Genomic DNA, 25,849 nt, shown 5'->3' on the forward strand with positions numbered 1-25,849 from the left:
TAAGACTTAACAAGAATTGGAAGTAGAAGCTAAAGTTGATCTCAACGAAGTAGAGACTAGAATAGTGGCACCAGAGATTGGGCAGGGGTGAGGGAGGGAGGGTTGAGGGTGCAGGGCTGCAGTGAGACAGGGAATTACTTCTAATGGTATGGGGCACAGTAAGGTAACCATGGCTGGGAACAATTAATTGACTACTTTAAAAAGTCTAATAGAATTTTTGAATGTCCTCAACACAAAGAGGTGATAGTTGTCAGTTCCCTTGTTCTTATCATCACACGCTGTGTACCTGTATTGCAGTGCCATACCGTACTCCATAAATATGTATAATTACTTTGTGTTGGTTAAAAATATTTTAAAAAAGAATCAATATGCATTGCCGAAGTTTTCTAATTTTGTTTTGCTGCTAGATTATACTGCTTACTGAAGTTAAATTCAGCACCTCATCGAGCTACTTCAAATAACTATTTCAATTTTACCTTATCTCAAGAACCGTAGCTTCCTTTAGACGTAGTGGAGGTGTGTCTGGGTCAGGGCCAGATGGAAATTGTGTATGCCCTGTGTTCCCCCGTGCCCAGAGACAGTCCGCATTCTTCCTTTTCGGCAATTAGGAAGGACCTTTGCTAAAACATGTTGGTGCTAATGGTCTGAGTGTCCCGTCTTCTCTTCTCCTTCCTTATCCACTGGTCTTGTAGATTTACTTGTGCTGAGAGGGGTACAGGGGAGACCCTTAGCACATAAGTGGTTTTATACTTTTTCAGATCCCCCTGAGTCCAGCCACGCCGGCTCCCATTTGGCTGTGACTGCCCAGCATGCCCCATGCTGAGATGATCCAGTTACTGGAGGACTGCTCACACCGGGAGCCGGCCTGTTGGGAGGGGGTTGGGTGAGTTCTTTTCTTTCATTTTCAATAAAACAATTATGTGGTGTGGCTTGGCAGAAACACACCTCATAAATAAAAATGGGTTGCTAGACCCTCTTGTGGCTGAGCCATCTGCCTCCTTCTTGTATCATTTCTTCATAAGACTGTGCTTCTAGGTTGAAGAAGTTTAAAGAACTTTATTCTAAATATGAGTGATTTTTAATAGAATCAGTAAATGTAATCAGTAAATTGAAGAGTATGCCACTTAGAATAGATCTGCTTAAGATAGTGCACAGGAAACTTTGCCTCCCATTAGTTTCCTTTTCCGAGATAAATTTCATCTCAGGGTAACTTAAATACGTGTGTGACTGGTGACTGAGCGCTGCACTGGCGGCATTCCACGGCAGCAGAGAGGACGGTGAACTTGGGGAGGCCCTCATACACCTTGAGCTCCCATCACGTAGGCTGGTGGTGGATCCACCTCTGTGTTGCGGTCAGTGACGGGATCCCTAAGAAGCTCTCTTTGCTTAGTCTTTTTAACGTTTTGTGAAGTTCAGTTCTGGGGAACCGGACTGGGAAGTTGTGCCTCTGGACGAGACTCCCGAGTCATGGATAGAATTGGTGCTCTGCATGGCTGTAGAAGTACCTCGGTGTCAGCCCGTCCAGAGGGTTAGAGGTGAACAGAACATCCAGTTTTAGTCAGGCAGTGAAAATAGCCCACGAAACAGTAACCTGTACTTGCCTATAATTTATTTTTTAAAGATTCATTTATATGAAAAGCAGAGTAACAGAGAGAAGGAAAAACAGAGAGAGCTCCTGTTCCCATTTCACTCTCCAAATGGTTGGAACAATTGGGGAAGCCAGGAGTCTGGAACTCCATCCGGGTCTTAAAGGGCAATTTAAAGTTAGAAAATTCAGCCAGAAGAGGGATTAGGCAGTCTGGCCTACTCAGTGGAGACCTCTCTCTCCCCGCTGTGTTCTGTTACCTTGGCTCTGTGCGATTTCTGTGGGTCATATCCTTAATGTTTCAGTTCCTAATCCAAATTTACCACTGCAGTCTGCATGACCCCTGACGCGAGTATAGGTGCTCCTCTGTGTGAATTCTTGGATTTACTTCACCTAAGCTCTTTTCCTGTAACCTTTCTCAGGGGCTCGTGATTTCATGGTCAGTGACCACCAGCTGTTCCCTGGGCTGCATTCTCATCTTTTATTAGCTGGTCCTACCCCTGCCTCCTGACTTCCTGTACATGTTGCTCTTTACAAGTTAGTCCCTTCTTGTTAAGTCTGGCGCTTACCTGTTTCTCTCTGGTAGTGGAAATCAAGTATTTGGAAGGTTACCTGGTCTTCCTCCTAATCACTTGAAAGCAAAGTGTTTTCTGAAATATCTACACTCTGTGTTGCTTAGCAATTTCATTTAGTCTGCGTTTTACCTGCCAGCTTTTTTCTTCATAATTATATTCTTTAAAGCACCGAAGATAGTGGTTTTTTTGTTTGTTTTTGTTTTTGTTTTAATACACATAGTAAGCAGCGGTATATTGGCAGATGGACCAGGTCTACCTTATTAAATGTTTATATGAAGGAGGCAAGGCAGGGAGGTTTGAGGAGCCAGTCGCTGTGTGTCTGGAGCAGTGGGAGTGAAGGAAGTCCCGTGAGTGCTGAGTGGTCAGGAACGCCCAGCCAAGGCACCTGGCCACTCATCGCAGTCATTACATCTTTTCTCTAGCAGTGTTAGACTGAGCACATGCAGACCACAGTACATAGAGTGTGAGGTACTTGAATTCATAGTTTTTCTCAGTAGATGAACTAGAGCAAGAACGAGAAGGAAACTAGGTTCAGGAGAGGTTCGCTACAGTGATTGGCTGGAATTGAATCCTAGTAAAGAAGGGGGCAAGTCTGGGGCAGGTGTGATCAGATGGATGAACTTGAGGCTGTGGGCTGCACAGTGGGAAACTAGAGCAAGAGAGCTGGAAGGATCTGGGCGGCATTCAGAGAGAAGTACAGAAGTCAGTGCGGTCATTTGGAGAGCTGTAATGAATGAGTCGTTGAGGTGCGGGGAGAGGACCGGGAGGAGACCAGGGTCAGGAGTTTTCCTTTCTTTGTGAGCAGTGATCATGTTGTTGTGACACTGGCTGAGATGTTTAATAGGGAAATATGCCCAGAATTAGGCAGAAACACTTAGTTTGCCTTTTTCTTTATTTTTCTTTTATTTATTTTTATTTTTTTTTTGACAGGCAGAGTGGACAGTGAGAGAGAGAGACAGAGAGAAAGGTCTTCCTTTTTGCCGTTGGTTAACCCTCCAATGGCCACCGCGGCCGGCGCACCGCGCTGATCTTATGGCAGGAGCCAGGTACTTATCCTGGTCTCCCATGGGGTGCAGGGCCCAAGCACTTAGGCCATCCTCCGCTGCACTCCCGGGCCATAGCAGAGAGCTGGCCTGGAAGAGGGGCAACCGGGACAGAATCCGGCGCCCCGACCAGGACTAGAACCCGGTGTGCCAGCGCCACAAGGCGGAGGATTAGCCTAGTGAGCCGCGCCGCCGGCCTTGCCTTTTTCTTATAAGCTGTCTCAAATTGGAACTAAAGTTTAAAGAATGGAAATAATTTTTTTCAAGATCTGTTTCAAGAGCAGTACTTTTTACACCCCTTGGTTAACTACTATTACCTAGAGGCAGGCATTCCTAATTGGGGTCCATGGACAGACTCTGTAATTGTGTGTAGTTTGGGGGGAAAGGGTTCACAGATGTCATTTAAATATTTAATGATCACTGATGTATTTACAGACAGCTAGTTGCGTAGCAAAATGCCTAACATCAGCATATTGACTTTTAAGTGTAGGTAGCAAGGGAATTTTTTATTGGTGTGGCAAAAGCATTAGTTAACATTTATGTCTGCTTTTTCAGGGACACAGTGTCTATGGACAAATGAACTTGTAGCTTTACCTGATAGCTGGGGAAAGAGGGCTTACATACTGCTGCTTTGAATTACTTTTTAAAATTAATTTTGCTCCTATTTTAAATTCTAGTATATGACTCTCAATCCTTCTACTAAGAGAAAGAATACTGGATCCCCAGACAGGAAGCCTTCAAAGAAATCCAAGACTGATAATTCGTCTCTCAGTTCACCACTAAATCCTAAGTTATGGTGTCATGTACACTTGAAGAAATCTTTGAATGGCTCGCCACTCAAAGTCAAGAACTCAAAAAATTCCAAATCTCCAGAAGAACATCTAGAAGAAATGATGAAGATGATGTCCCCCAACAAGCTGCATGCTAACTTTCACATTCCTAAGAAAGGCCCGCCCACCAAGAAACAAGGGAAGCACAGTGACAAGCCTTTGAAGGCCAAGGGCAGAAGCAAAGGCATCCTCAATGGACAGAAATCCACAGGAAATTCCAAATCTCCCAAAAAGGGCTTAAAGACTCCTAAAACCAAAATGAAGCAGATGACTCTGTTGGATATGGCGAAAGGCACTCAGAAGATGACACGAGCCCCAAGGAATTCTGGGGGCGCGCCAAGGTCCACTACTAAACCCCATAAGCACCTGCCTCCTGCCGCCCTGCACCTCATTGCCTACTACAAAGAAAACAAAGACAGGGAGGACAAGAAGAGCGCCCTGTCCTGTGTCATCTCCAAAACAGCCCGCCTCCTCTCCAGCGAGGACAGAGCGCGGCTCCCGGAGGAGCTGCGCAGCATCGTCCAGAAACGCTACGAGCTTCTGGAGCACAAGAAGAGGTGGGCCTCAATGTCTGAGGAGCAGCGGAAAGAGTATTTGAAAAAGAAACGCGAGGAGCTGAAAGAAAGGTTGAAGGAGAAAGCCAAAGAACGGAGGGAGAAGGAAATGCTTGAGAAGTTAGAGAAACAGAAGCGGTATGAGGACCAAGAGCTAACTGGCAAAAGCCTCCCAGCATTTAGATTAGTGGATACCCCCGAAGGACTGCCCAACACACTCTTTGGGGACGTGGCCCTGGTGGTGGAGTTCCTGAGTTGTTACTCTGGGCTGCTCTTACCTGATGCTCAGTACCCCATTACTGCCGTGTCCCTTATGGAAGCCTTGAGTGCAGACAAGGGTGGCTTTCTGTACCTGAACAGAGTGTTGGTCATCCTCCTGCAGACCTTGTTACAGGACGAGATCGCGGAGGACTATGGCGAATTGGGAATGAAGCTGTCCGAGATCCCTCTGACCCTGCATTCCGTTTCAGAGCTGGTACGGCTCTGCTTGCGCAGATCTGACGTTCAGGAGGAAAGCGAGGGCTCCGACGCAGATGACAACAAAGACTCCGCGCAGTTTGAGGACAATGAAGTGCAGGATGAGTTCCTGGAGAAGCTGGAGACGTCTGAGTTCTTTGAGCTAACGTCAGAAGAGAAGCTGCAGATCCTGACAGCGCTGTGCCACCGGATCCTCATGACGTACTCGGTGCAAGACCACATGGAGACCAGGCAGCAGATGTCGGCGGAGCTGTGGAAGGAGCGGCTTGCTGTGCTGAAGGAGGAGAATGACAAGAAGAGAGCAGAGAAGCAGAAGCGGAAAGAAATGGAAGCCAGAAATAAAGAAAATGGAAAGGAGGAGAACGGGTTAGGCAAAACTGACAGGAAGAAAGAGGTTGTGAAGTTAGAGCCCCCAGTAGATACGGAAGCTGAAGACATGATTAGTGCTGTGAAGAGCAGAAGGCTGCTTGCCATGCAAGCTAAGAAGGAACGGGAAATCCAGGAAAGAGAGATGAAAGGTAAATTGTCGTGTGGGGGCCGGGCAGGCGTTGTAAACGGAGGGACTGACCAAGGTGTGGCAGGGTCTGTGTGTGTCACAACTGTCCACTTCCGGGTGGTAACCCAGCACCAGCAGATGTGTCTCTTAGTGGGAGTGTTCAGCCCGGCACTCTGCAGCTAATGATGCGTTCCTGTGATGGTGGCATCCTTCTGGGTTCAGGGGAGGACCAAGTCCACAGGTGGGCATAGTGGAAGCAACACCGTGACCTGCTGGGCCTTGGCTGTAGGCCTTGGCAAGCTACTTACCCACGCCTCACTTGGTGCTTGGTAACAGTTGTGGCACCTGAATGACAAGTTATTTGAAGCCCCAAGCATAGTCACCACTTCAGATAGTCCCCTCCCTTAATAATGTTTAAGAGACGTAGAAATTTTGAGCTTTCATGACCACATCAAATCCAAACATTTATAAAAACAGCATTATCAAGAAATAATTTGCATACCATAACATTCATTCATCTATTGTGTATAATTAATTCACTGTTTCTTAATAAATTCACAGATATGTATAACCATTACTGTAGTAATTTTATGTCTATTTTTTTTTTTAACCTAAAAAGAACAACCCGTGTCCTTGGGTGTCAACCATCCACCCATCCTCCCCAAGCCAGAAGCCACCACCCGTCTGCTTTCTGTCTCTGTGGATTGCCTGTTCTAGACTTCTCCTATGCAAGACTCATATAATAAATGTTGTTTTTTTGTGACTGGCTTCTTTCACATAGCCGGTTTCCAAGGTTTGTTCACGTTGTAGCACGTAAAACATGTCACATTAAGGAAGCCAGTTTAGAAAGACCATCTCTGCCTAGTTCTCAAACATTCTCATCACCCCAGAAGCCCCCAGCTCCTGTCAGCCGCCCGGTCTGCTCTCTGTTTCTGTGGACTTACATGTTCTGGCTGTCTCTTTGAGTGGAACCACAGAATACATGGCTTGTGTGTCTGTCGTCTTTTTTTTTTTTTTTTTTTTTTTTTTTTTATTTATTTTTTTTGACAGGCAGAGTGGACAGTGAGAGAGAGAGACAGAGAGAAAGGTCTTCCTTTTGCCGTTGGTTCACCCTCCAATGGCCGCCGCGGCCGGCGCGCTGCGGCCGGCGCACCGCGCTGATCCGATGGCAGGAGCCAGGAGCCAGGTGCTTTTCCTGGTCTCCCATGGGGTGCAGGACCCAAGCACCTGGGCCATCCTCCACTGCACTCCCTGGCCACAGCAGAGGGCTGGCCTGGAAGAGGGGCAACCGGGACAGAATCCGGCGCCCCGACCGGGACTAGAACCCGGTGTGCCGGCGCCGCTAGGCGGAGGATTAGCCTAGTGAGCCGCGGCGGCGGCCTGTCTGTCGTCTTTGACCTTGTCATGCTATGGCCTGCGTCACTACTTTGACCTCATCATGCTACGGGCTGCGTCAGTACTCCTTTCTGGGGCTGAGTGGTAGCCCATTGTTGGGCTGCATGGTATCTTATTTATTCATCCGATGAAGAACGTTTAGGTTATTTCCCACCTTTTGGCTTTTACGGATAATGCTGCTATGGACATTTACGTACAAGTTTGTTTTGGGGGTATATATTTTCGTTTCTCTTGGGTGAATACCTAGGAATGGAATTGGTCATGTGGTCATTTCAGGAGCTGACAGGCTAGGCTGTTCGCAAGAGGGTTGTATAGTCGTATATCCCTACCAGCAGTGCAGAAATGTTCTGATTCCTCCATCCTTACCAGCACTTGACACTATCTGACTTTCGAGTTCTTACCATCCTAGTGGGTGTGAATTAATATCTCATGTGCTTTTGATTTGTGGTTACTTGGTGACTACTAAGCATTGTTTCATGTGCTAGTGGCCATTTATTTGGAGAAATGTTAATTCAGATCTTTTGCCTGTTATTTGTTTATATATTTTTTTATTTATTTTTTTGACAGGCAGAGCGGACAGTGAGAGAGAGAGACAGAGAGAAAGGTCTTCCTTTGCCGTTGGTTCACCCTCCAATGGCCGCCACAGCCGGCGCACCGCGCTGATCCGATGCCAGGAGCCAGGAGCCAGGTGCTTTTCCTGGTCTCCCATGGGGTGCAGGGCCCAAGCACCTGGGCCATCCTCCACTGCACTCCCTGGCCACAGCAGAGAGCTGGCCTGGAAGAGGAGCAACCGGGACAGAATCCGGCGCCCCAACCGGGACTGGAACCTGGTGTGCCGGCGCCGCTAGGCGGAGGATTAGCCTAGTGAGCCGCAGCGCCGGCCTATTTGTTTATATTTTTAGTTTTTATTTTATTTATTTGAAAGGTGAAGAAGCTTCCTGTCCACTCTTTTTCCTTTTAAAGATTTATTTATTTATTTGAATGGCAGATTTACAGATAGAGGAAGGGAGAGATAGAACTTTCATCTACTGGTTTACTCCCCAAATGGCCACAATGGCTGGGTCTGGGCCAGGCCAAAGCCAGGAGCCAGGAGCTCCATCCAGGTATCCCTCAGGGGTGCAGGGGCCCAAGCACTGGGGCCATCTTCTGCTGCTTTCCTAGGCATGTTAGCCTAGGAGCAGCCAGGACTGGAACTGGCACCCATGTAGAATGCCAGCACTGCCAGAGGAGGCTTAACCTTATACGCCATGTGCCAGTCCTGATGCTGTCCTTTTGTCCCAGCATCATCTGTTAAAAACTCTATCCTGGCTGGCGCTGTGGCTCACTAGGCTAATCCTCCAACTGCAGCGCCAGTACCCCGGGTTCTAGTCCTGGTTAGGGCGCCGGTTCTGTCCCGGTTGCTCCTCTTCCAGTCCAGCTCTCTCCTGTGGCCCAGGAGGGCAGTGGAGGATGGCCCAAGTACTTGGGCCCTGCACCCGTGTGGGAGACCAGGATAAGTACCTGGCTCCTGGCTTTGGATTGGTGCAGCTCTGGCCGTAGCGGCCATTTGGGGGGTGAACCAACGGAAGGAAGACCTTTGTCTCTGTCTCTCTCTCACTGTCTAACTCTGCCTGTCCAAAAAAAAAAACACACACACACACACAATCTTTTCCTTCGTGGAATGATTTTGGTGCCTGAGTCAAAAATTACTTAACTATTAGGCACTTCAGTTTATTTGTGGACTATGAATTTTAGTGTGTTCTCTATGACTATATGCTCTAGTAACTTTAGAAATAGAGAAGAGTTCCTTTCTCAACTTTCCCTTTGTCAAGATTATTTTGGTTATTCTGGGTCTCCTTCAGTTCTGTGAGTTTCGTTTCGTTTCGTTTCTTTTCTTTTTTTTTTTTTTTAAGTTTTATTTATTTGAAAGAGAGACAGAGCTTGTATCCGTTTGCTAGTTCACTCCTCAAATGTCTGGACCTGGGATCTCAGAGTGGGTGGCAGAACCAGCTATATGAGCCATTACCACTGCATCCAAGGATTTGCAGTCTCAGGAATCTGGAATCTGGTATTGAACCGGGTACTCCAGTGTGAGAGGAGGACACTGGGCTAAATTTTGGAATTTTTTTTTTAAAAGATTTATTTATTTCTTTATTTTAGAGACACACAGAGAGGTCTTCCATCTGCTGGTTCATTCCCCAGGTGGCCACAATGGCCGGAGCTAGGCTCATCTGAAGCCAGGAGCCAAGAGCTGCTTCTGGGTCTCCCACGAGAGTGCAGGGATCCAAAGACTTGGGCCAGCTTCTGCTGTTTTCTAGGCACACTAACAGGGATCTGGATTGGAAGTGGAGCGGCTGGGACTTGAAGCAGTGCCCATATGGGTTACTGGTGCCACAGGTGGAGATTTAACCTATTACACCATGGCACCGGCCCCAGGAAAATGAGTTTTTCTTTGATTGAGAAGCGGCCATTACTCTGAGTCTCTTTGTATCATTTACCTTCATTCTTGACAATCATACAATATCATTAGCAAACTTTATTAAAGGTGAGATTAATATAATACTAAAATAGTATTTTTTTTTTAATTTTTGAAAGTAATAGCTTTAGACAGATGGCACTGTCCAGATCCTCAATAATACTGTAGTTGTTACCTCAGTAGAGGGTTAAGGATTAAAAATCCTGGCATTGTTGGGGCCAGTGCCGCGGCTCACTTGGTTAATCCTCTGCCTGTGGCGCCAGCATCCCATATGGGTGCCGGGTTCTAGTCCCGGTTGCGCCTCTTCCAGTCCAGCTCTCTGCTATGGCCCGAGAGGGCAGTGGAAGATGGCGCAAGTACTTGGGCCCCTGCACCGGCATGGGAGACCAGGAGGAAGCACCTGGCTCCTGGTTTCAGATTGGTGTAGCTCCGGCTGTTGTGGCCATTTGGGGGGTTAACCAACAGAAGGAAGACCTTTCTCTCTGTCTTTCTCTGTCTAACTCTTATCTGTCAAAAACAAAACAACAACAACAAAAAAACACCTGGCATTTTAAATCAGTACTCTCTGCAGTATTAAAGTCTGTGACAGTTGTAGAGACAGTTTGAAGGCAAGATTACAGGCTTTTGTTTAGGGAAGTGAAATAAACCCATGCAGTGACTGATGAAAGTGTTTTCCTATTAGCAGTAGTAATTTGCTGAACAGTGTAGAAAAGTGATATTCCGAGTACATTAAGTATGATCCACAGGTGCTTCCTTGCCCTTGTTTTCTCAGTTCTTTTTTCTTGTCATCAAAGCTATTGAGCTGAGTAGCTGTCTGATTCCTGAGGACTGAAATATGGTTCATTTTTGAAATAACTGTTTTATTCATCATGGTCTTTTGGAGGATCCTGTGATTATATTTGTCTAAAAGTGTTCCATTTTATCGACTGTTAGGAAATGTCACCAGGGTTGTTTAAAATGTCTTAACCGGAAGTTAAGTTTTGGAGAGAAAGGATCTGGCACTTTTCACTGTATGTCTTAATTTGTAAGAGTGGCGTTATTAGGAAAAAATAAGTCTTCTTTTGTCTTCAACAGTCAAACTAGAGCGGGAGGCTGAAGAAGAACGGATACGGAAGCACAAAGCAGCTGCCGAAAAGGCTTTCCAGGAAGGTATCGCCAAGGCGAAGCTCGTCATGCGCAGAACTCCTATTGGCACCGATCGAAACCATAACAGGTCAGTTACTAAGCATAGCTGCTCTGTCTTACGTTATTAGTCATGAAACTGTGTCGTGCTCCTGCTGAGTTTCCCAGATCTGTTTGGAGACAGAAGTGCTTATCACACATTTACTGAATATTAACTGCTGAATGTTAGGGTAGCAAAATTACCCTTTGAAGATACCACAGGTCTGAAACTTATGTTATATAGGGGCAGACACTGTGTCCCACATTGGAGTGTGTGGCTTTAAGTCCTGTCTCTGTTCCAGATCCCAGCTTCTTGCTAATTCTCACTCTGGGTTGGTAGGTGACGACTCCTATGATTGGGTACCTGCCACCCATGTGGGAGACCTGGGTTGACCTCCCAGCTTGTGACTTTGGCCTGGTCCAGGTCCGGCCATTATATGCATTTGGGAAATGAACCAGTAAATGGGAGATACCTGTCTGTCTGCCTCTCTTATTTATTTATTTATTTATTTTTTTTTTGACAGAGCGGACAGTGAGAGAGAGAGACAGAGAGAAAGGTCTTCCTTTGCCGTTGGTTCAATCCTCCAATGGCTGCCACGGCCGGCGCAGTGCGCCGATCCAAAGGCAGGAGCCAGGTACTTTTCCTGGTCTCCCATGGGGTGCAGGGCCCAAGCACTTGGGCCATCTTCCACTGCACTCCCTGGCCACAGCAGAGAGCTGGCCTGGAAGAGGGGCAACCGGGACAGAATCCGGCACCCCGACCAGGACTAGAACCCGGTGTGCCGGCACCGCAGGCGGAGGGTTAGCCTATTGAGCCGCGGTGCCGGCCCTGTCTGCCTTTCAAATAAAACGCATAAAATAAGAGAAATGTCGACCAAATATAGTGTCGACCAACACTTTAATATTGTTAATTATTTTAAAGGTATACATTACATGGAACCTAAAGACAGAGAAATACTAGATGTTATAAAAGTTACAGACATTATATGAGTCTCAGACTGCAGAAAATGTAGTATCCTTCGCTTTCCCCTGTGGTTGGTGTCTGTTGAATTTTGAGCAAAGAGAGCGTTCCTGTCTGTGGTTGTGAATGGTCCGTGAGGCTCTGTGACACGCGCAGTCGTCCCGCAGTCCTGACTAACGTGTGGTTGTGGTTTGTAGATACTGGCTCTTCTCAGACGAAGTTCCAGGATTGTTCATTGAGAAGGGCTGGGTACATGACAGCATTGACTACCGATTCAACCATCACCGCAAGAAGCACTCGGACTCTCCTGACGAGGATTCCTGTCCCCGCAGTAAGTTGTCCGCTCCAGATGCTCCCTGACTTGATAGAGCTGCGTCCTAACCCATCGCAAGGCAAAAGTGAGTCAGGACTCACCTGCCAGGCGTCCGCTCCACAGCGCAGCGCACTGCTGAACTCGGCTGTTTCCCCTCACGCTTGCTGCGCTGTCGGGGAGCTGCGGCTCTGGCGCCGCTGGCTGGCCGCATGAAATCAGCGGCCAGGGAAAAGGTTCCTAGCGAGTGTGCCGCCTGCCCACCATCACAGAGTGGGCGGGTGGTACAGTGGAGGCAGTGTGACTGGGGTGAAGAGTCGCAGAAAGGCAGAATCTTCATCTGCTGGTTTACTCTCCAAATGACTGTGATGGCTAGAGTGGACCAGGCTGAAGCCAAAGAGCCCCAACTTGAATCTGGGCCTCATTTGGGCCATGGCAGGGACCCAAGTACTCAAGCCATCAGTTGCTGCCTCCTAGGGTTTGCATTAGCAGGAAGCTGGATTGGAAGCGGAGTAGTCAGGACTTAATATGGGATGGATGCATCCCACGTACTACAGCTGTCCCACAAAATTTCTTTATTGCCTGAGCCCGATGTATGGAGGGAGATGAGCGGATATGAGATGCTGGATAACGAGAGAGGGAGATTAATGTTTGGTTGTTAGCTTTGTTCCAGGCATGGTTTTGAGAGAAAAGAACTTTCATGTCAGGATCTTTGGACTTAGATTTTATAGAAGTACTTTCCAAATTTTGTCTCTTGGAAGTTTTTTAGTAGATGTTTCAAGGGGGACAGGAAGGCAGGTTCAGACGTTCTTCCCTCCGCTTTATTTTTTTAAACATTATGTATTTGAGAGAAAGAGGGAGACAGACAGCTCCCATCCAGTGGTCCACTTTCCAAATGCTCACAACAGCTGGGGTGGGCTAGGTTGAATCTGGGGGCTGGGAACTTCCATCTGGGACTCTCAAGTGTGTGGCGGGGACCCAGGTGCCTGAGCCATCACCTGCTGCCTCCCGGGTGCACGTGAGCAGGCAGCTGGAGCCGGCGTGGAGGCGCCTGGATACGAGACAGGCTGTCCCGAGCCGCGGCCGTCCTGCCTGCTGCTCCTGCTGCTGACTGGCCCCTCCACTTCAGAAGTTAATGTCTTCAGTGCTTGTCCAGCATCTCCCTGTTGAACCACTGGATTGACGATCAGTGAATTTCCTGCCAACTCTTCTTTGAACATTATTTCTTTGAGAAGTCTCCTTTTTAAAATTTATTTATTTTTAAGGTTTTTTACTTTTATTTGCTTTGCTATAAAGTTAGTCATCCTTTCCATTCTTTTTTTTTTTTTTAAAGATTTATTTATTTGAAAAGCAGAGTTAAAAGCAGAGTTACAGAGAGGCAGAGAGAGGTCTTCCATCTGCTGGTTCACTCCCCAAATGGCCGCAACGGCCAGGGCTAGGCCGATCCAAAGCCAGGAGCTTTCTCCAGGTCTCCCACATGGGGCGCAAGGGCCCAAGGACTTTAGGCCATCCTGCACTGCTTTCCCAGGCCATAGCAGAGAGCTGGATCAGAAGTGGAGCAGCCGGGACTTGAACCGGCGCCCATGTGGGATGCTGGCACTGCAGGCAGTGGCTTTACCCACTATGCCACAGCACCTGCCCCATGCTTCTCCATTCTAAGTGGCGGCACTCTTGAAATTCTGAACTGTACAGCTCTTTAGCTATACTTGCACAGAGCAGATACCAGATGCTATTGGATTTCCAGTGCAGTTATGCCCTGGTAAACCTAAGCTGAAGATACCTGGGCAGACGTGCATTTAACATGCCCAAAGTGCTGAGCATCCTAGTTTATAACACTGGAGAGCACCGACTGTTTACCCCTTGGCTGGCTGTGAGCTGCAGCTCGCTCCACGGCTGCCCCCACTGCACAAATGCTAGCCCAGGAAGAGTTCAGAATATTGAATGTTTACTGCTTTCACACCGTTGCAAAGTCAAAAAATCTGAAGTGGAACCGTCTTCAGCCAGAGACCATCTACATCCCAGATAACATACTGTGTATAAGTTATTTAAGATACACGTGGATAGATCTAATAGACAGTGTCTCTTATTTGTTGTTGACTTCAGCATTGGGTGTTGTTTAGGTTTGAAACTAAGAATTGAGTATTTATTTTATTAAATCTAATGTGTAAATTTTTCTTAGATAAGAAAGCAAACTTAGGCAAAAGTGCCAACTTGAATTCCCATGGACCAGCAATAGAAATTGCTGTGGAGACCACCATACCCAAACAAGGACAGAACCTATGGTAACGTGAGCATTCATCTGGTTGCTCTTCTTCCTTTTAAGCATTAACAAAATATTTACAAAATAAGTAAGTGGTAAAAAGGTACTTGTTTTCTCTAAGGTTTGGAATTTGATTTTGCCCTCTGTAATGTAACTTTGTGCAGTAGGTAAGATTTTACGCTCTTGAACCTGAGGATAGAGGCACTCAGCATTCCCCGTAATCAAACCCAGTCAACTCAAATTCATTAATCATTTATGGCTTATGGCTTGATGCAATGTACAGAGTTTAGAGCACATTTATGAATCAATCGTGTGTGTGAGGGTTGGGGTGGCGCGGGTGGCCACTTGTCATTCTTGAGGCGGGGGTGAGATTTCATGAGGGCCTCTTTTGGTCTGTGGCTGTGGTAGCTGCCGTGGCTGTTGGGTTGGGTGCAAGCTGACATTTTGAAAATACAGGAATAAGTGTTCATATCAACTTTATATAAAATTTGTCTTTTAAATTTTAATAGAAAACTTTTGCCCCAATATCTTAGTGTAAAATTAACATTTAGCCTCTTGGAAACAATAAATTATTCAGACAAGTTTGGAATTCTGCTCTCCACTCTAGACCAGTCCTAGATGTCCTGCTTAGTGTCCGGTGTGGATGTCTGTCCGAGCTGACTGTGTCTGTCGTCTCTGCAGGTTTTTGTGTGATAGTCAGAAGGAGCTGGATGAGCTGCTAAACTGCCTTCACCCTCAGGGAATCCGAGAAAGTCAGCTGAAGGAGAGGCTGGAGAAGAGGTGAGGGCTCCTGTGCTCACGGCTCCCTTCTACTCTCATACCGAGGTCTGAGGGCTCTCGTTCCCGGGTTTTGCTTATCCATAAAAGCTATTAAAATAAAATGTCATGCTTTTATGTTTTCTTTTTAAGATTTATTTATTTACTTGAAAGAGTCAGAGAGAGAGAGGTCTTCCATTCATTGGTTCACTCCCCAAATGGCTACCATGGCTGGAGCTGGGCTGGTCTGAAGCCAGGATTTTCCGGGTCTCCCGAGTGACAACTACCCCAGCACTGGGGCCGCTTTCCACTGCGTTCCCAGGAGCATCAGCAAGGGAGCTGGGGCTGCTCTCCACTGCTTCCCCAGGAGCATTAGCAAGGCAGCTGGGTCAGAAGTGGAGCAGTCCGGAGTTGAACCAGTGTACAAATGGGATGCCAGTGTTGCAGGCGGTGGCTCTACCTGCGACACCACAAGTTATACCTTTTAAGCAGGCAGGAGTGATGCATGCACAGCCAGGCTGCCTTGAAGACGCAGTGCTGGTGGTCAGTGGGTGTCCTGAAGTGGTCTCAGTATTCACAACACCCCAGCACCCCTCAGTTTAATATGGGGTGCAGGCTAGTGCTGTGCCATGGAAGGTCAAGCCTCCCCAGCGCTGGCATGGCTCTGGTTCCATTGTGGCTGCTCCACTTCAGTCCAGCTCCCTGCTGATGCGTCTGGGAAAGCTGGGCAAGATGGTCCAAGTGCGTGGGCCCCTGCATCCACGTGGAAAACCCAGAAGAAGCTCCTGGCTTTGGCCTGGCCTAGCCCTGGCCATTGTGGCCACTTGGCAAGTGAACCCGTGGGTGGAGGATCTCTCTCTCTTGTCTCTCCTTCTCTGTATTTCTGAGTTTCAAATAAATGAATAAAATCATATTAAAAAAACATCATGGGGTAGGTTTATCCAAACCATGGGATAGTTTTCAGCCTGAGAAGGGAATGGGGTGTATTGATCCATGGTACAAAGGGATGAGCCTTGAAAACACAGTGGAAGCAGCCAGACACAAAGCACTGCTCTGTGATTGCAGGCATTTGAAACATTCAGAACAGGCTAAAGCTTGGAAACAAAGTAGGTGAGTGGGTTAGTGGTGGCCAGGGGCTGGGAGGGGGGAGGCATTGGGAGTGCCAGCTGTTAGGGGTATAGAATCCTCCCTGTTTGGGAACATGGAAATGTTTTGGAATTGGGCAGTTGTGATGGTTTTACAACATAAAAACACCTGAAGTGTGTGCTTTAAAATAGTGAGTTTTATGTTATGTGAATTCATCGCATCTTTTACAAAACTCTGACCTATAAAGTAGCATCAGCTCCATCTAGACTGGTTTGTGCCGTTTCTGTTTAACCTCATTTCTGTCAAAGCCGGGTTTTGGCTAAGGGCACTGCTGACTCCATACTTCATGCTTGAATTCAGGTTCGATTGAAGAGAGCTGGGAGATAACCTTAGAACAGACTGGCAACAGTGCCAGACTTTTTTGAGTGGTACTAGGCACACCATAGTGCTGTGATCCAGGCTAAAGAATACGTCATGTGCAAGAGTAACTTTGCCCCCACCCTTCCCCCACCCCAACGCTTGTAGGTACCAGGACATCATTCACTCTATTCACCTGGCTCGGAAACCAAATCTGGGTTTGAAATCCTGTGATGGCAACCAGGAGCTTTTAAACTTCCTCAGGAGTGACCTCATTGAAGTCGCAACAAGGTTACAAAAAGGAGGGCTTGGCTACGTGGAGGAGACATCAGAGTTTGAAGCCCGGGTAAGGCCAGGAGCAAATTCTCTGAAAGCTGTCACTCACAAAACTCCATTTGGAGTGGGGTGGACTTGTTTCCTGATACTGTGTTCCTAACCTCCAAGGTGACCCTGGAAGTCATGTTTGGGTGGTTTGCCTTGAAAGGCATAGATAGGACCAAAAGTCTTCGAGTACATTTTTTTGGGGTAGGGGGTGGTGTTATCTTTTGTTGGTCTCTAGGAAACCTAATAGTTGGCTCAGAATCTGTTCAAAATGAGCTTTTCTGTTAAGCTGGCTGGAGAACTGGTTGTGAGGCCCTGGTTGGTTAACGCTGGGTTCCTGTGCTGAGAAACATGCACCATGTTTGTGTGTTCTGCTTCTCCGCCCTCAGCCCGCCAGCACAGGGAGAGCACTGCTGACGTTGGGCGTTACTCATGCTATGACGTGGACTCCATGTCAGGGCTGTTTCCCATCCTGCCATTCACTGCCTAGAAGGACCCTGAAGTAGTGTGGGTCCATGACACCTGACACTACGGATGAGCCCTCAGGGCCCACACTGCACAGATTAGATATGGAAACTGGGGAATACTACCCATCAGTCACCATTGTGAAGTCTGTACTGCTTTAAAGTCATAAAGCCTGTATCATCCCACACATAGCAACACTGTATCTCTTCAAGTTATAATCAGCCCTCTATGGGTTCTGTATCCATGAATTAAACCATCTGCAGATCAAAAATATTTGGGGGGAAAATTTAATCTGTGCTGAATGTGAACATTTTGGGAGGGGTCATTATTCTCTACACAGTTCAGTATAACAACTATCTAAACAGCCCTTACGTGGCCACTATGTGTTAGACGTTCAGTATAACAACTATCTAAACAGCCCTTACGTGGCCACTATGTGTTAGACGTCACCTCGAGATAGTTTGAAGAGCAGAGGGGATGTGCTAGGTTTTCTGCAGATCCTGTGCCATTGATAGAAGGGATTTGAGCGTCCACAGATCTTGGTGTCAGGAGGCTTCTGCAGCCGGTGTCCTTGTGGGTGCTGAGAAACCACGTCATTCATTACGGTGTGTGTGACTTACGAGCGGCCCGTGTCCCCGTGAGCCCTGATTTATAAATACCTTCCACCTCTTCTGCATAATTGTCTTTGTTACGAGAGCTAGCAAATTACATACATATCCACTGCATGGAATTTTTTTTTATTTTTAATTAGTGATATTTCTTGGTACATTTTCTAGAAAAAAAGGATTTAAGCATATTTATGGTTCTTGATTTTTGAAGAGTTACACGAAAGGATTTTGCCAACTTTAAATGTTACACATTCACTTTTTTACGTAGCAAATGTTTTGTAAGTTACTTGATTCTAGTTGACACTGAGCTGTCCTAATTTTTTCCTTGCTATACAATGATTTTTTTTTTTTTTTTTTTTTTTTTTTTTTTTTGGTGACAGGCAGAGTGGATAGTGAGAGAGAGAGAGACAGAGAGAAAGGTCTTCCTTTGCCGTTGGTTCACCCTCCAATGGCAGCCGCGGACAGCGCATTGCAGCCGGCGCACTGCGCTGATCCGAAGGCAGGAGCCAGGTGCTTCTCCTGGTCTCCCATGGGGTGCAGGGCCCAAGGACTTGGACCATCCTCCACTGCACTCCCGGGCCACAGCAGAGAGCTGGCCTGGAAGAGGGGCAACTGGGACAGAATCCGGTGCCCCGACCGGGACTAGAACCCGGTGTGCCGGCGCCGCAAGGCAGAGGATTAGCCTAGTGAGCCGCGGCGCCGGCCACAATGAAGTTTTTTAATTCGTACATCTTATGTGACGGACAGTGTAGTGTGCTATGCTCAGCAGCCTGATTCAGATGAAGTACGTGCAAGGCCTGTTGCCGGACGGCGCCAGAAATCCAGGGACACCTGGGCCTCCTCAGCTTGTCTTTGCATTAAGATGGTCCCTGCACATTGTAGGCATTTGGTCTTTACTGCATGAGAGCTCTGTGCAGCTCTCCTAAAGCTGAAGAAATTTCAAAAAATTCTGGATCCCTTCCCTGGGGACATGGAGCTGGTCGACTGCTTCAAACCCATAGCCTTCCCATGAGCTGAGAGCACAGGTAGATGAGCGGTGCGGCCGTCTCGGTCGGTCTGATGCAGCTGGGGATGGACTGCTTCATCTCTCTGTCGGCCTTTCCTCATCTGGCTTTAACGTCGTTCTGTGCAGGTCGTTTCCTTAGAGAAGCTGAAGGACTTTGGTGAGTGTGTCATTGCCCTTCAGGCCAGTGTCATAAAGAAATTTCTCCAGGGCTTCATGGCTCCCAAGCAAAAGAGAAGAAAATTGCAAAGCGAAGATTCAGCAAAAGCCGAGGAAGTGGATGAAGAGAAGAAAATGGCAGAGGAAGCAAAGGTATTCAGTGATTGAAGATACAGTTTATGCTGCTATGGGAGAGTGTCATTTGGTTTTAAAAATAGCCTTAACTCTGCTTTTTAGTTACCATAAGTATTGTGCCCTGAGCTAACTTTGCATTTTTTTCTTAATAATTTTCTGCTACATTAATGATTTTCAAACTAGTCTGTGGATAATAGAGTGGTTATGCAGTTCCCCCACCCCATTCCCTTTCTTTAAGCACAATTTGATTGTCTCTTTTAGAAGATAGTGGTGGCTTTAAAAATATTTTAAAAATTATGGTAAAACATAGCTAATGTGACATTGACTGTTTCTACATGTACACTTCTGCAACTGTCAGCACATCCATCTCCTGAGCCTTTTTATTTTTCCAAACTGATGCTGTGTCCCATTAACCAATAACTCTGCCTCCTCCTGCCCAACCCGTGGCAGCCACCAAACTGTCCTTTTTCTGTCTATGGGTTTGACTACTCTAGGTATGTCCTATCCATGGATTCATGCAGTGTGTCCTTTTGTGACTGGTTTGTTGCACTTAGCACATCTTCAGGGTTTATGTTGAAGCACATACCAGAGCTGCTTTCTAAGGCTGATTAATATTCCATTCTGTGTTAAAACCTGATCTACCCACACAGCACTTTAGATACCACATATGTGGGGTTTGTGCACCAAGCAGTTCTCCGGTTCTCTGCCAACGCGACTGAGTCCCACAAGTGAATCCCCACGCTCTGTGCGTGGGCCTTGCGTCAGCTCAAACGGGTTAAGGGGCTTCTCCCACAAGGCGGCTTTCATTTCACACGCCAGCTGCAAGTCCCGTGTTGCCACCTGAGCTTGCTTTACGTTGAAGGGTCGCACAACCACTGCCGCCTCTGGTGTGATGATTTGCTAAAATGACTCACGGAACTTAGGAAAGCGTTTTGTTTAGGTTTACTGTGTTGTCCTACAGGATGCAAGACAGGAACAGCCTGATGGAAGAGATGCGTAGGACAGGCCTGGGGTGGGGTGGGGCAGCGCACAGAGCAGCCACGCCCTCTCCACTGTTGCCACTTGACCAGCACCCGGGTATGTTCGTCACTGCGGATCATCCTTTCTTGTTAGAGCCTCAGCGCCAGGTCCCTCAGTTTTCCCTTCCAGGGGGTCCCAGACAGGGCTGCAGCGTTCCAGCTCTCTAATCACTTGGTCTTTCTGGCGATCAGCTCCATCCTGAGGTTGCTTAGGGGCCACCGAGGTCATCGCAGTCACATCAGCTCAGTGTGACCCGAAGGGTTCCTGTGAACACCAGAGGTGGTCCTGGGAGGAAGTGCTGAGAGTGTTAGGCTCGAGGACAGAGACCCGGCACGTTCCTTACTGTGCCGCATTTGTGTGTACACACTCTATGTCGCCATTGCGGATGGGCACTCGGGTGCTCCTGCCTTGTAGCTGTGTGGGTGATTCTACTGTGACTGTCTGAGTCCCTGCACTTCAGTGTGCCCAGAGGTGGACTTGGGTCACACAGTGATTCGGCGTTGAATGTCGTAACAGCCACCTTGCAGTTTCCCAGGGGCTGAGCCACTTCACTGTGGGGAGCAACCCGGACTAGACTGAGTTACTGGAATTAAGACTTATTCTATGCATCTGCTCTCCCACAATATGGCGCTGGGAGAGAAGTAAACAGCTTCTGCACAGCTGCCTCCAGTTCAACCAATTAACTGTAGGACTTGCTCCTGATTGGAGAGCAGCGTACTCGGCGTGTGGGCAGCCGAGTTGGGATTGGCGGAGGAGGACTATAAAGGAGGAGAGAGACGGCATGCACCAGGAACATCTAAGGGGAACATCTAGCTGAAGGAACACCCGTGCAGCCCCCGAGAAGAGCCGGCCGGCGGTGTGCCGCTCCCCTGCGGAAGTGGGGAATGTGGCCAGGGGGAACTGCCCTTCCACGGAGGTGGAAGGGATAGTAGCCAACCCGGGAAGAACCAGCAGCAAACCCGGGGAGGGCCGAGCAGACAAAAGAACAGCGCAGGGTCCTGTGTCGTTCCCCCACGAAGACGGGGAGCGACACTTCACTTTCGTTTTCCTGCCGGCAGTGCACAAGGATTCTGGTTTCTCCACATCCTCCCTAACGCTCATTAGGCTCCATGGCTTGGATGAATGGGTAGTTCATTGTGGTTTTTATTTGCGTGTCCCTAATTATCAGTGATGTTGAGAGTCTCTTCAAAATGGCCATGTGCCTGAAATCTTTGGAGAAATGTATATTCAGGTATTTTGCTTGTTTTTTAATTGGATTGTTTTGTTGTCGAAGTTCTTTCTATGTTTAGCCTTTTCAGATAAACGACTAATACAGTCCGCCATTCCAGGTGTTCCGTTTCATTCTCCTGATAGTGTCTTGATAGTAATTGATGCATTAAAGTTTTAATTTTGATAAAGTCAGTTCAGTCCAACTTACCTATCTTTCCTTTTTTTAAAAAAAAATATTATTTATTTATTTGAAAGGCAGAGTTATAGAGGGAGAGACAGATGGCTGCAACAGCTGGGGAGTGAACCAGGAGCCAGGAGCTCCATCCAGGTCTCCCAAGTGGGTAACAGTAGCCCAGGCACTTGGGCCATCTTCTGTTGTTTCCCAGGCCGTTAGCAGGGAGCTGGATTGGAAGTGGAGCAGCCGGGACTGGAGCCGGTGCTCGTTAGCCCACTGTGCCACAGCACTCGTGCCATTCTCCCCCACCCCGCCCCCCTATTTTTATTTTTGTCACCTCCTCCACTTTTGCTGTTGTATCTCAGAAATCATTGCCAAATTCAGTGTCATGAAGCTTTCCCTCTACTAAGTATCAGTAGCTGGGCTGGTGCCACGTATATAGGAAATGTGGGTGAAGTTCCCAGCCCCTGGCTTCACCCTGGCCCAGCCCCGCTGTTGCAGGCGTTGGGCGGGGGGGGATAAGCCTAGAGGGAGGGCTCTCTCATTGTCTCCCTGCCTTTTTAAGTGAAGGAATAAATAATATAATAACTGGCAGCTCCATTTTTGTATGTTATATTTCAGTTTATGAGGACTTACAAAGAAAAGCGTTTGGAGACCCTCCGTTAGGGGAGAGGCCCCAGCCTTCATCTACCGTGGAGTACTTGTCCCTGTTCTAGATGGCCCTCCTCCCTTCCTTTCACAGTCATCTGCTGAAGCCCGCTGGTGCCAGGCACAGGGCTGGGTCTGGAGGTTTTATGGAGCTGAGGCAAAGCCCTGGGTCCTGGCTACATGCAAGAGATGGAAGCAGGAGACAGTGGCAGTCGAGTGACAAGTGCTGTGAGGGAGGCACGGCCAGGGCAGGCAGAACTTCCCCGAGGATATCCAGAGGCACGGGGTTTGCAAGGGAAGGCAGGAAATCAGGCCACGGAAGGGCTGCTCGGGCCTTTGCAGATTGGTCGGAACTGGCTTCTGTCCCCAGAACTGGCGCGCTCTTTGTTTGTCTATGTTGCTTTCCAGAGCTCCTCGTTAGGGTGATACGGGGTGATACAGGGAAGACGGTGGCGATAAGACAGGTCAGCAGAGCAGAGGTTTAGATAAAGCTGTAGTTCAGACTTGCTTAGAAATGGCACATGTGTATTATCTGACTGGGACTGAGTTGTCGCCTTCCAAGTGGCTGTTGATGACCGAGGTTACCTGCCAGGCGATACTGAGGTGCCGCGTAGAGGACCCGTCTGTCGGGCATCGTCTTCAGTGCTCTGAGTCTGGCCTGGGTTTTGAGGACAGAGCCGTCTTTCCTGATGTGACCCTTCCAGGCGTCACCCCTTCCCTTGCCATTTTGTGGTGTTCTCAGTAAGCTCTGTGCGTCTGAGCCCCACCGTGAAGTGGCCTTGCAGCTTGTCGGGTGAGACTTGTCCTCCGTGTGGCTGGGGAGGACACTGAGCCCTCCACATCCAGAGGCGTGGATGGAAAGCCTGGGACGGTTTCCTGGAAAATGAGCGAGGCGCCTCCCAGCCGGGCCTGTGCCTGCCCTTCCCCAGGGCCAGCGTCCCCACAGCATGGAATTTTCCAGTCCTTGGCTGTGAAGGTTTCCACTCAGCAGGGCCAGGGCTTCCCATCCCTGTTGCATAAACGTGTATCGGTCTCTAATCCAGGCGTTAGTTTCCTTATTTACAGATGTAGATTATCTCAAATATTCGATGCTTTCTTGTTTCCTTGAGTTAAGTGGAAAAGACAGTATGTAATGTAGAATTTGGCGAAGGCTTGGGTTTTGCTTGACTTTCTGTTTACTTTGGTTGCATTTGTCCTGATCACTTTGCTGTTTGTTTTTCCATTTCCCATGGTCTTCCGTGGAAGACTGATCCGAAGCTGCTGGTATCCCCGCCGGGATGGGATACCTGCCCTTCCAGTGCTGAGCAAGGGCGTTCCTGGTGATTGGATGAACGCTGCCCCCTCTCGATTCTGTCGTTAATACCTGCTTCTCCGGTGGGCCCAACAGTTATGAAAACCTGGTGTGCCGAGGGTTTGGTTTCCCACCAGGGTAGTGTGCCCGGCCCCCAGCAGCACTGCGGGACAGCGGCTGCAGGACGCCGCCGGCTGTGGGTAGGGAAGCACACTGGCTGCTCTTTAGCTCGCTCTTTGTTATTTATTAAAGACATTTGGGGCCGGCACCGTGGCTCACTAGGCTAATCCTCTGCCTTGCGGCTCTGGCACACCGGGTTCTAGTCCCGGTCGGGGCACTGGATTCTGTCCCGGTTGCCCCTCTTCCAGGCCAGCTCTGTGCTGTGGCCAGGGAGTGCAGTGGAGGATGGCCCAAGTCCTTGGGCCCTGCACCCCATGGGAGACCAGTATAAGTACCTGGCTCCTGCCATCGGATCAGCGCGGTGTGCCAGCCATGGCGGCCATTGGAGGGTGAACCAACGGCAAAGGAAGACCTTTCTCTCTGTCTCCCTCTCTCTCACTGTCACTCTGCCTGTCAAAAAAAAAAAAAAAAAAAAAAAAAAAAAAAAAAAAAAAAAAAAAACCAAAAAAACACACATTTGGAAGGACAGAGCTTCCATCGGCTGGTACACTCTGCAAATACCCGTAACACCTGAGCTAGGCCAAGCCGAAGCCAAGAGCCAAGAGCCAAGAACTCAATCTGGGTCCCTTGTGGGTGGCAGAGGTCCAAGTATTGGAGCCGTCACCTGCTGTCTCCCAGGCTGTGCATTAGCAGGGAGCCATGCCAGGGCTCAAACCCTGGCTCTCCCGTGCGGGGTACAGGAGTCTTGAGTGGTCTTCACCCTCCTGACACCAAATACCCACTCCTATCTGCTTTTGAAAACACAACCTTGGCCGGCGCCGCAGCTCACTAGGCTAATCCTCCGCCTAGCGGCGCCGGCACACCGGATTCTAGTCCCGGTCGGGGCGCCAGATTCTGTCCCGGTTGCCCCTCTTCCAGGCCAGCTCTCTGCTCTGGCCCGGGAGTGCAGTGGAGGATGGCCCAAGTGCTTGGGCCCTGCACCCCATAGGAGACCAGGAGAAGCACCTGGCTCCTGCCTTCGGATCAGTGCGGTGCGCCGGCCGCAGCGCGCCAGCTGCAGCGGCCATTGGAGAGTGAACCAACGGCAAAGGTAGACCTTTCTCTCTGTCTCTCTCTCACTGTCCACTCTGTCTGTCAAAAAAAAAAAAAAAGAAAGAAAAGAAAAGAAAACACAACCTTGAATGTGGTAGATGTTTTGTTTGGGTTTTCTTTGGCGTTCTTGGGCCTGTTTGGGATTTTGTGCCATCAGAGAAGACCAGGATGTTCTCTCAAATCTTGAGTGTCTAATAAAAGTTTTTGCCCCTCAAAATCAGAAGTTGGTTGGAGTCTAGGCGGGTTTAGTGGATGAGGGGATGCTAATGATTGTCCAGTAGGTGTCATGCCGTGTGTGTGGATTGGGACACAGGGAACCTGCACCTTAAACTGCTGTGGAACTTCAGGCAGACTTTGTTCCCGTGGAAAATAACAAGTGAATGTTACACAAGCATTCAGCGCTGTTCTGAGAAGCTCAGATATGGAAACAGCTCACGTGTCCGCCAGTTGTTGAGTAAATAAAATGTGATATGTCTGTACAGTGGACTGTTATTCCGCAGTAAAATGGGAGGAAGATCGTGCGTGTGCATGACCCTAGAAACACGCTCCGTGTCAGAAGGCACTCGCAGAAGTGTATGATCCATTTAGAATCTTAAAAATACACCAGGTTAGACAAGCTTATTTCCAAGATCTCTTCAAGTTTAAAAAATAGTTTACTGAAGCCAGACTAGCTGCTGGGTGCCCGCATTTTATAACTTAGGATATAATCAGGAAGTGAAAAGCTGCAGCCTGCATGGGACTGTGCTCTCCCATACGTGTGTGCACATGTGCACGGGAGCTGACTGTCCACTAGAGGGCAGCCGTGCTCAGAGGGAACCCAGCTCTCCCTGCCCGGTCACCTCTCCTATAGGAGGTCTGTCTTCCAGGGATCTTAAGTGCCTAGGGCAACGTGGTGCGGTCCCCTGTGGTGCCGGCTGAGCCGTGGGGGTCAGCTAGTTGGCACTAGGGCGTGCCAGCCTTGAGAGCAGCAAGGGCCTCCTCTCGCGCTCGTTCATTCCTGACTGAGCTGAACACAGGACCTCCACCCCTCTGGTGCTCCTGATCCGTGCTGTCGTGTGCCGCCTGAGCCTGGCCACGCCCTTCTCTGACACCTTTCCCCACTGGGAAAGTGAGGCCCCTACGCTGGCATTTGCATACCTTTTAGGTCGCAAACACTTGAAAACATTTTTTTAAGGTTTTTTTTTTTTAAGATTTATTTATTTTTATTTGAAAGAGTTACACAGAGAGAGGAGAGAGAAAGAGGTCTTCCAACCACTGGTTCTCTCCCCAATTGGCCGCAACAGCCAGAGTTGCACCGATCTG

The 25,849-nt window shown here is 48.4% G+C and overlaps 1 protein-coding gene across 2 annotated transcripts in view; it reads left to right on the plus strand.

The window, feature by feature from the left end:
* BAZ1B (bromodomain adjacent to zinc finger domain 1B) overlaps positions 1-25,849 on the plus strand; it is a 73,091-nt gene that overhangs the window by 36,879 nt on the left and 10,363 nt on the right. The window contains exons 1-8 of one of the 2 annotated variants that reach the window (XM_089321985.1): positions 812-883; positions 3,881-5,582; positions 10,485-10,623; positions 11,730-11,863; positions 14,022-14,124; positions 14,784-14,882; positions 16,470-16,647; positions 18,828-19,010. In XM_089321985.1, the coding sequence (XP_089178111.1) occupies positions 3,884-5,582; positions 10,485-10,623; positions 11,730-11,863; positions 14,022-14,124; positions 14,784-14,882; positions 16,470-16,647; positions 18,828-19,010 (2,535 nt within the window). In that variant the 5' untranslated portion in view covers positions 812-883; positions 3,881-3,883. Of the gene's footprint in view, positions 1-811; positions 884-3,880; positions 5,583-10,484; positions 10,624-11,729; positions 11,864-14,021; positions 14,125-14,783; positions 14,883-16,469; positions 16,648-18,827; positions 19,011-25,849 lie in introns of those variants that run through there. The other variant, XM_051835449.3, reaches the window with a different exon arrangement.

This window comes from Oryctolagus cuniculus, chromosome 19 (assembly GCF_051225735.1).
Source record: "Oryctolagus cuniculus isolate XC-2025 breed Fujian yellow rabbit chromosome 19, ASM5122573v1, whole genome shotgun sequence".
Classification (NCBI taxonomy): domain Eukaryota; kingdom Metazoa; phylum Chordata; class Mammalia; order Lagomorpha; family Leporidae; genus Oryctolagus; species Oryctolagus cuniculus.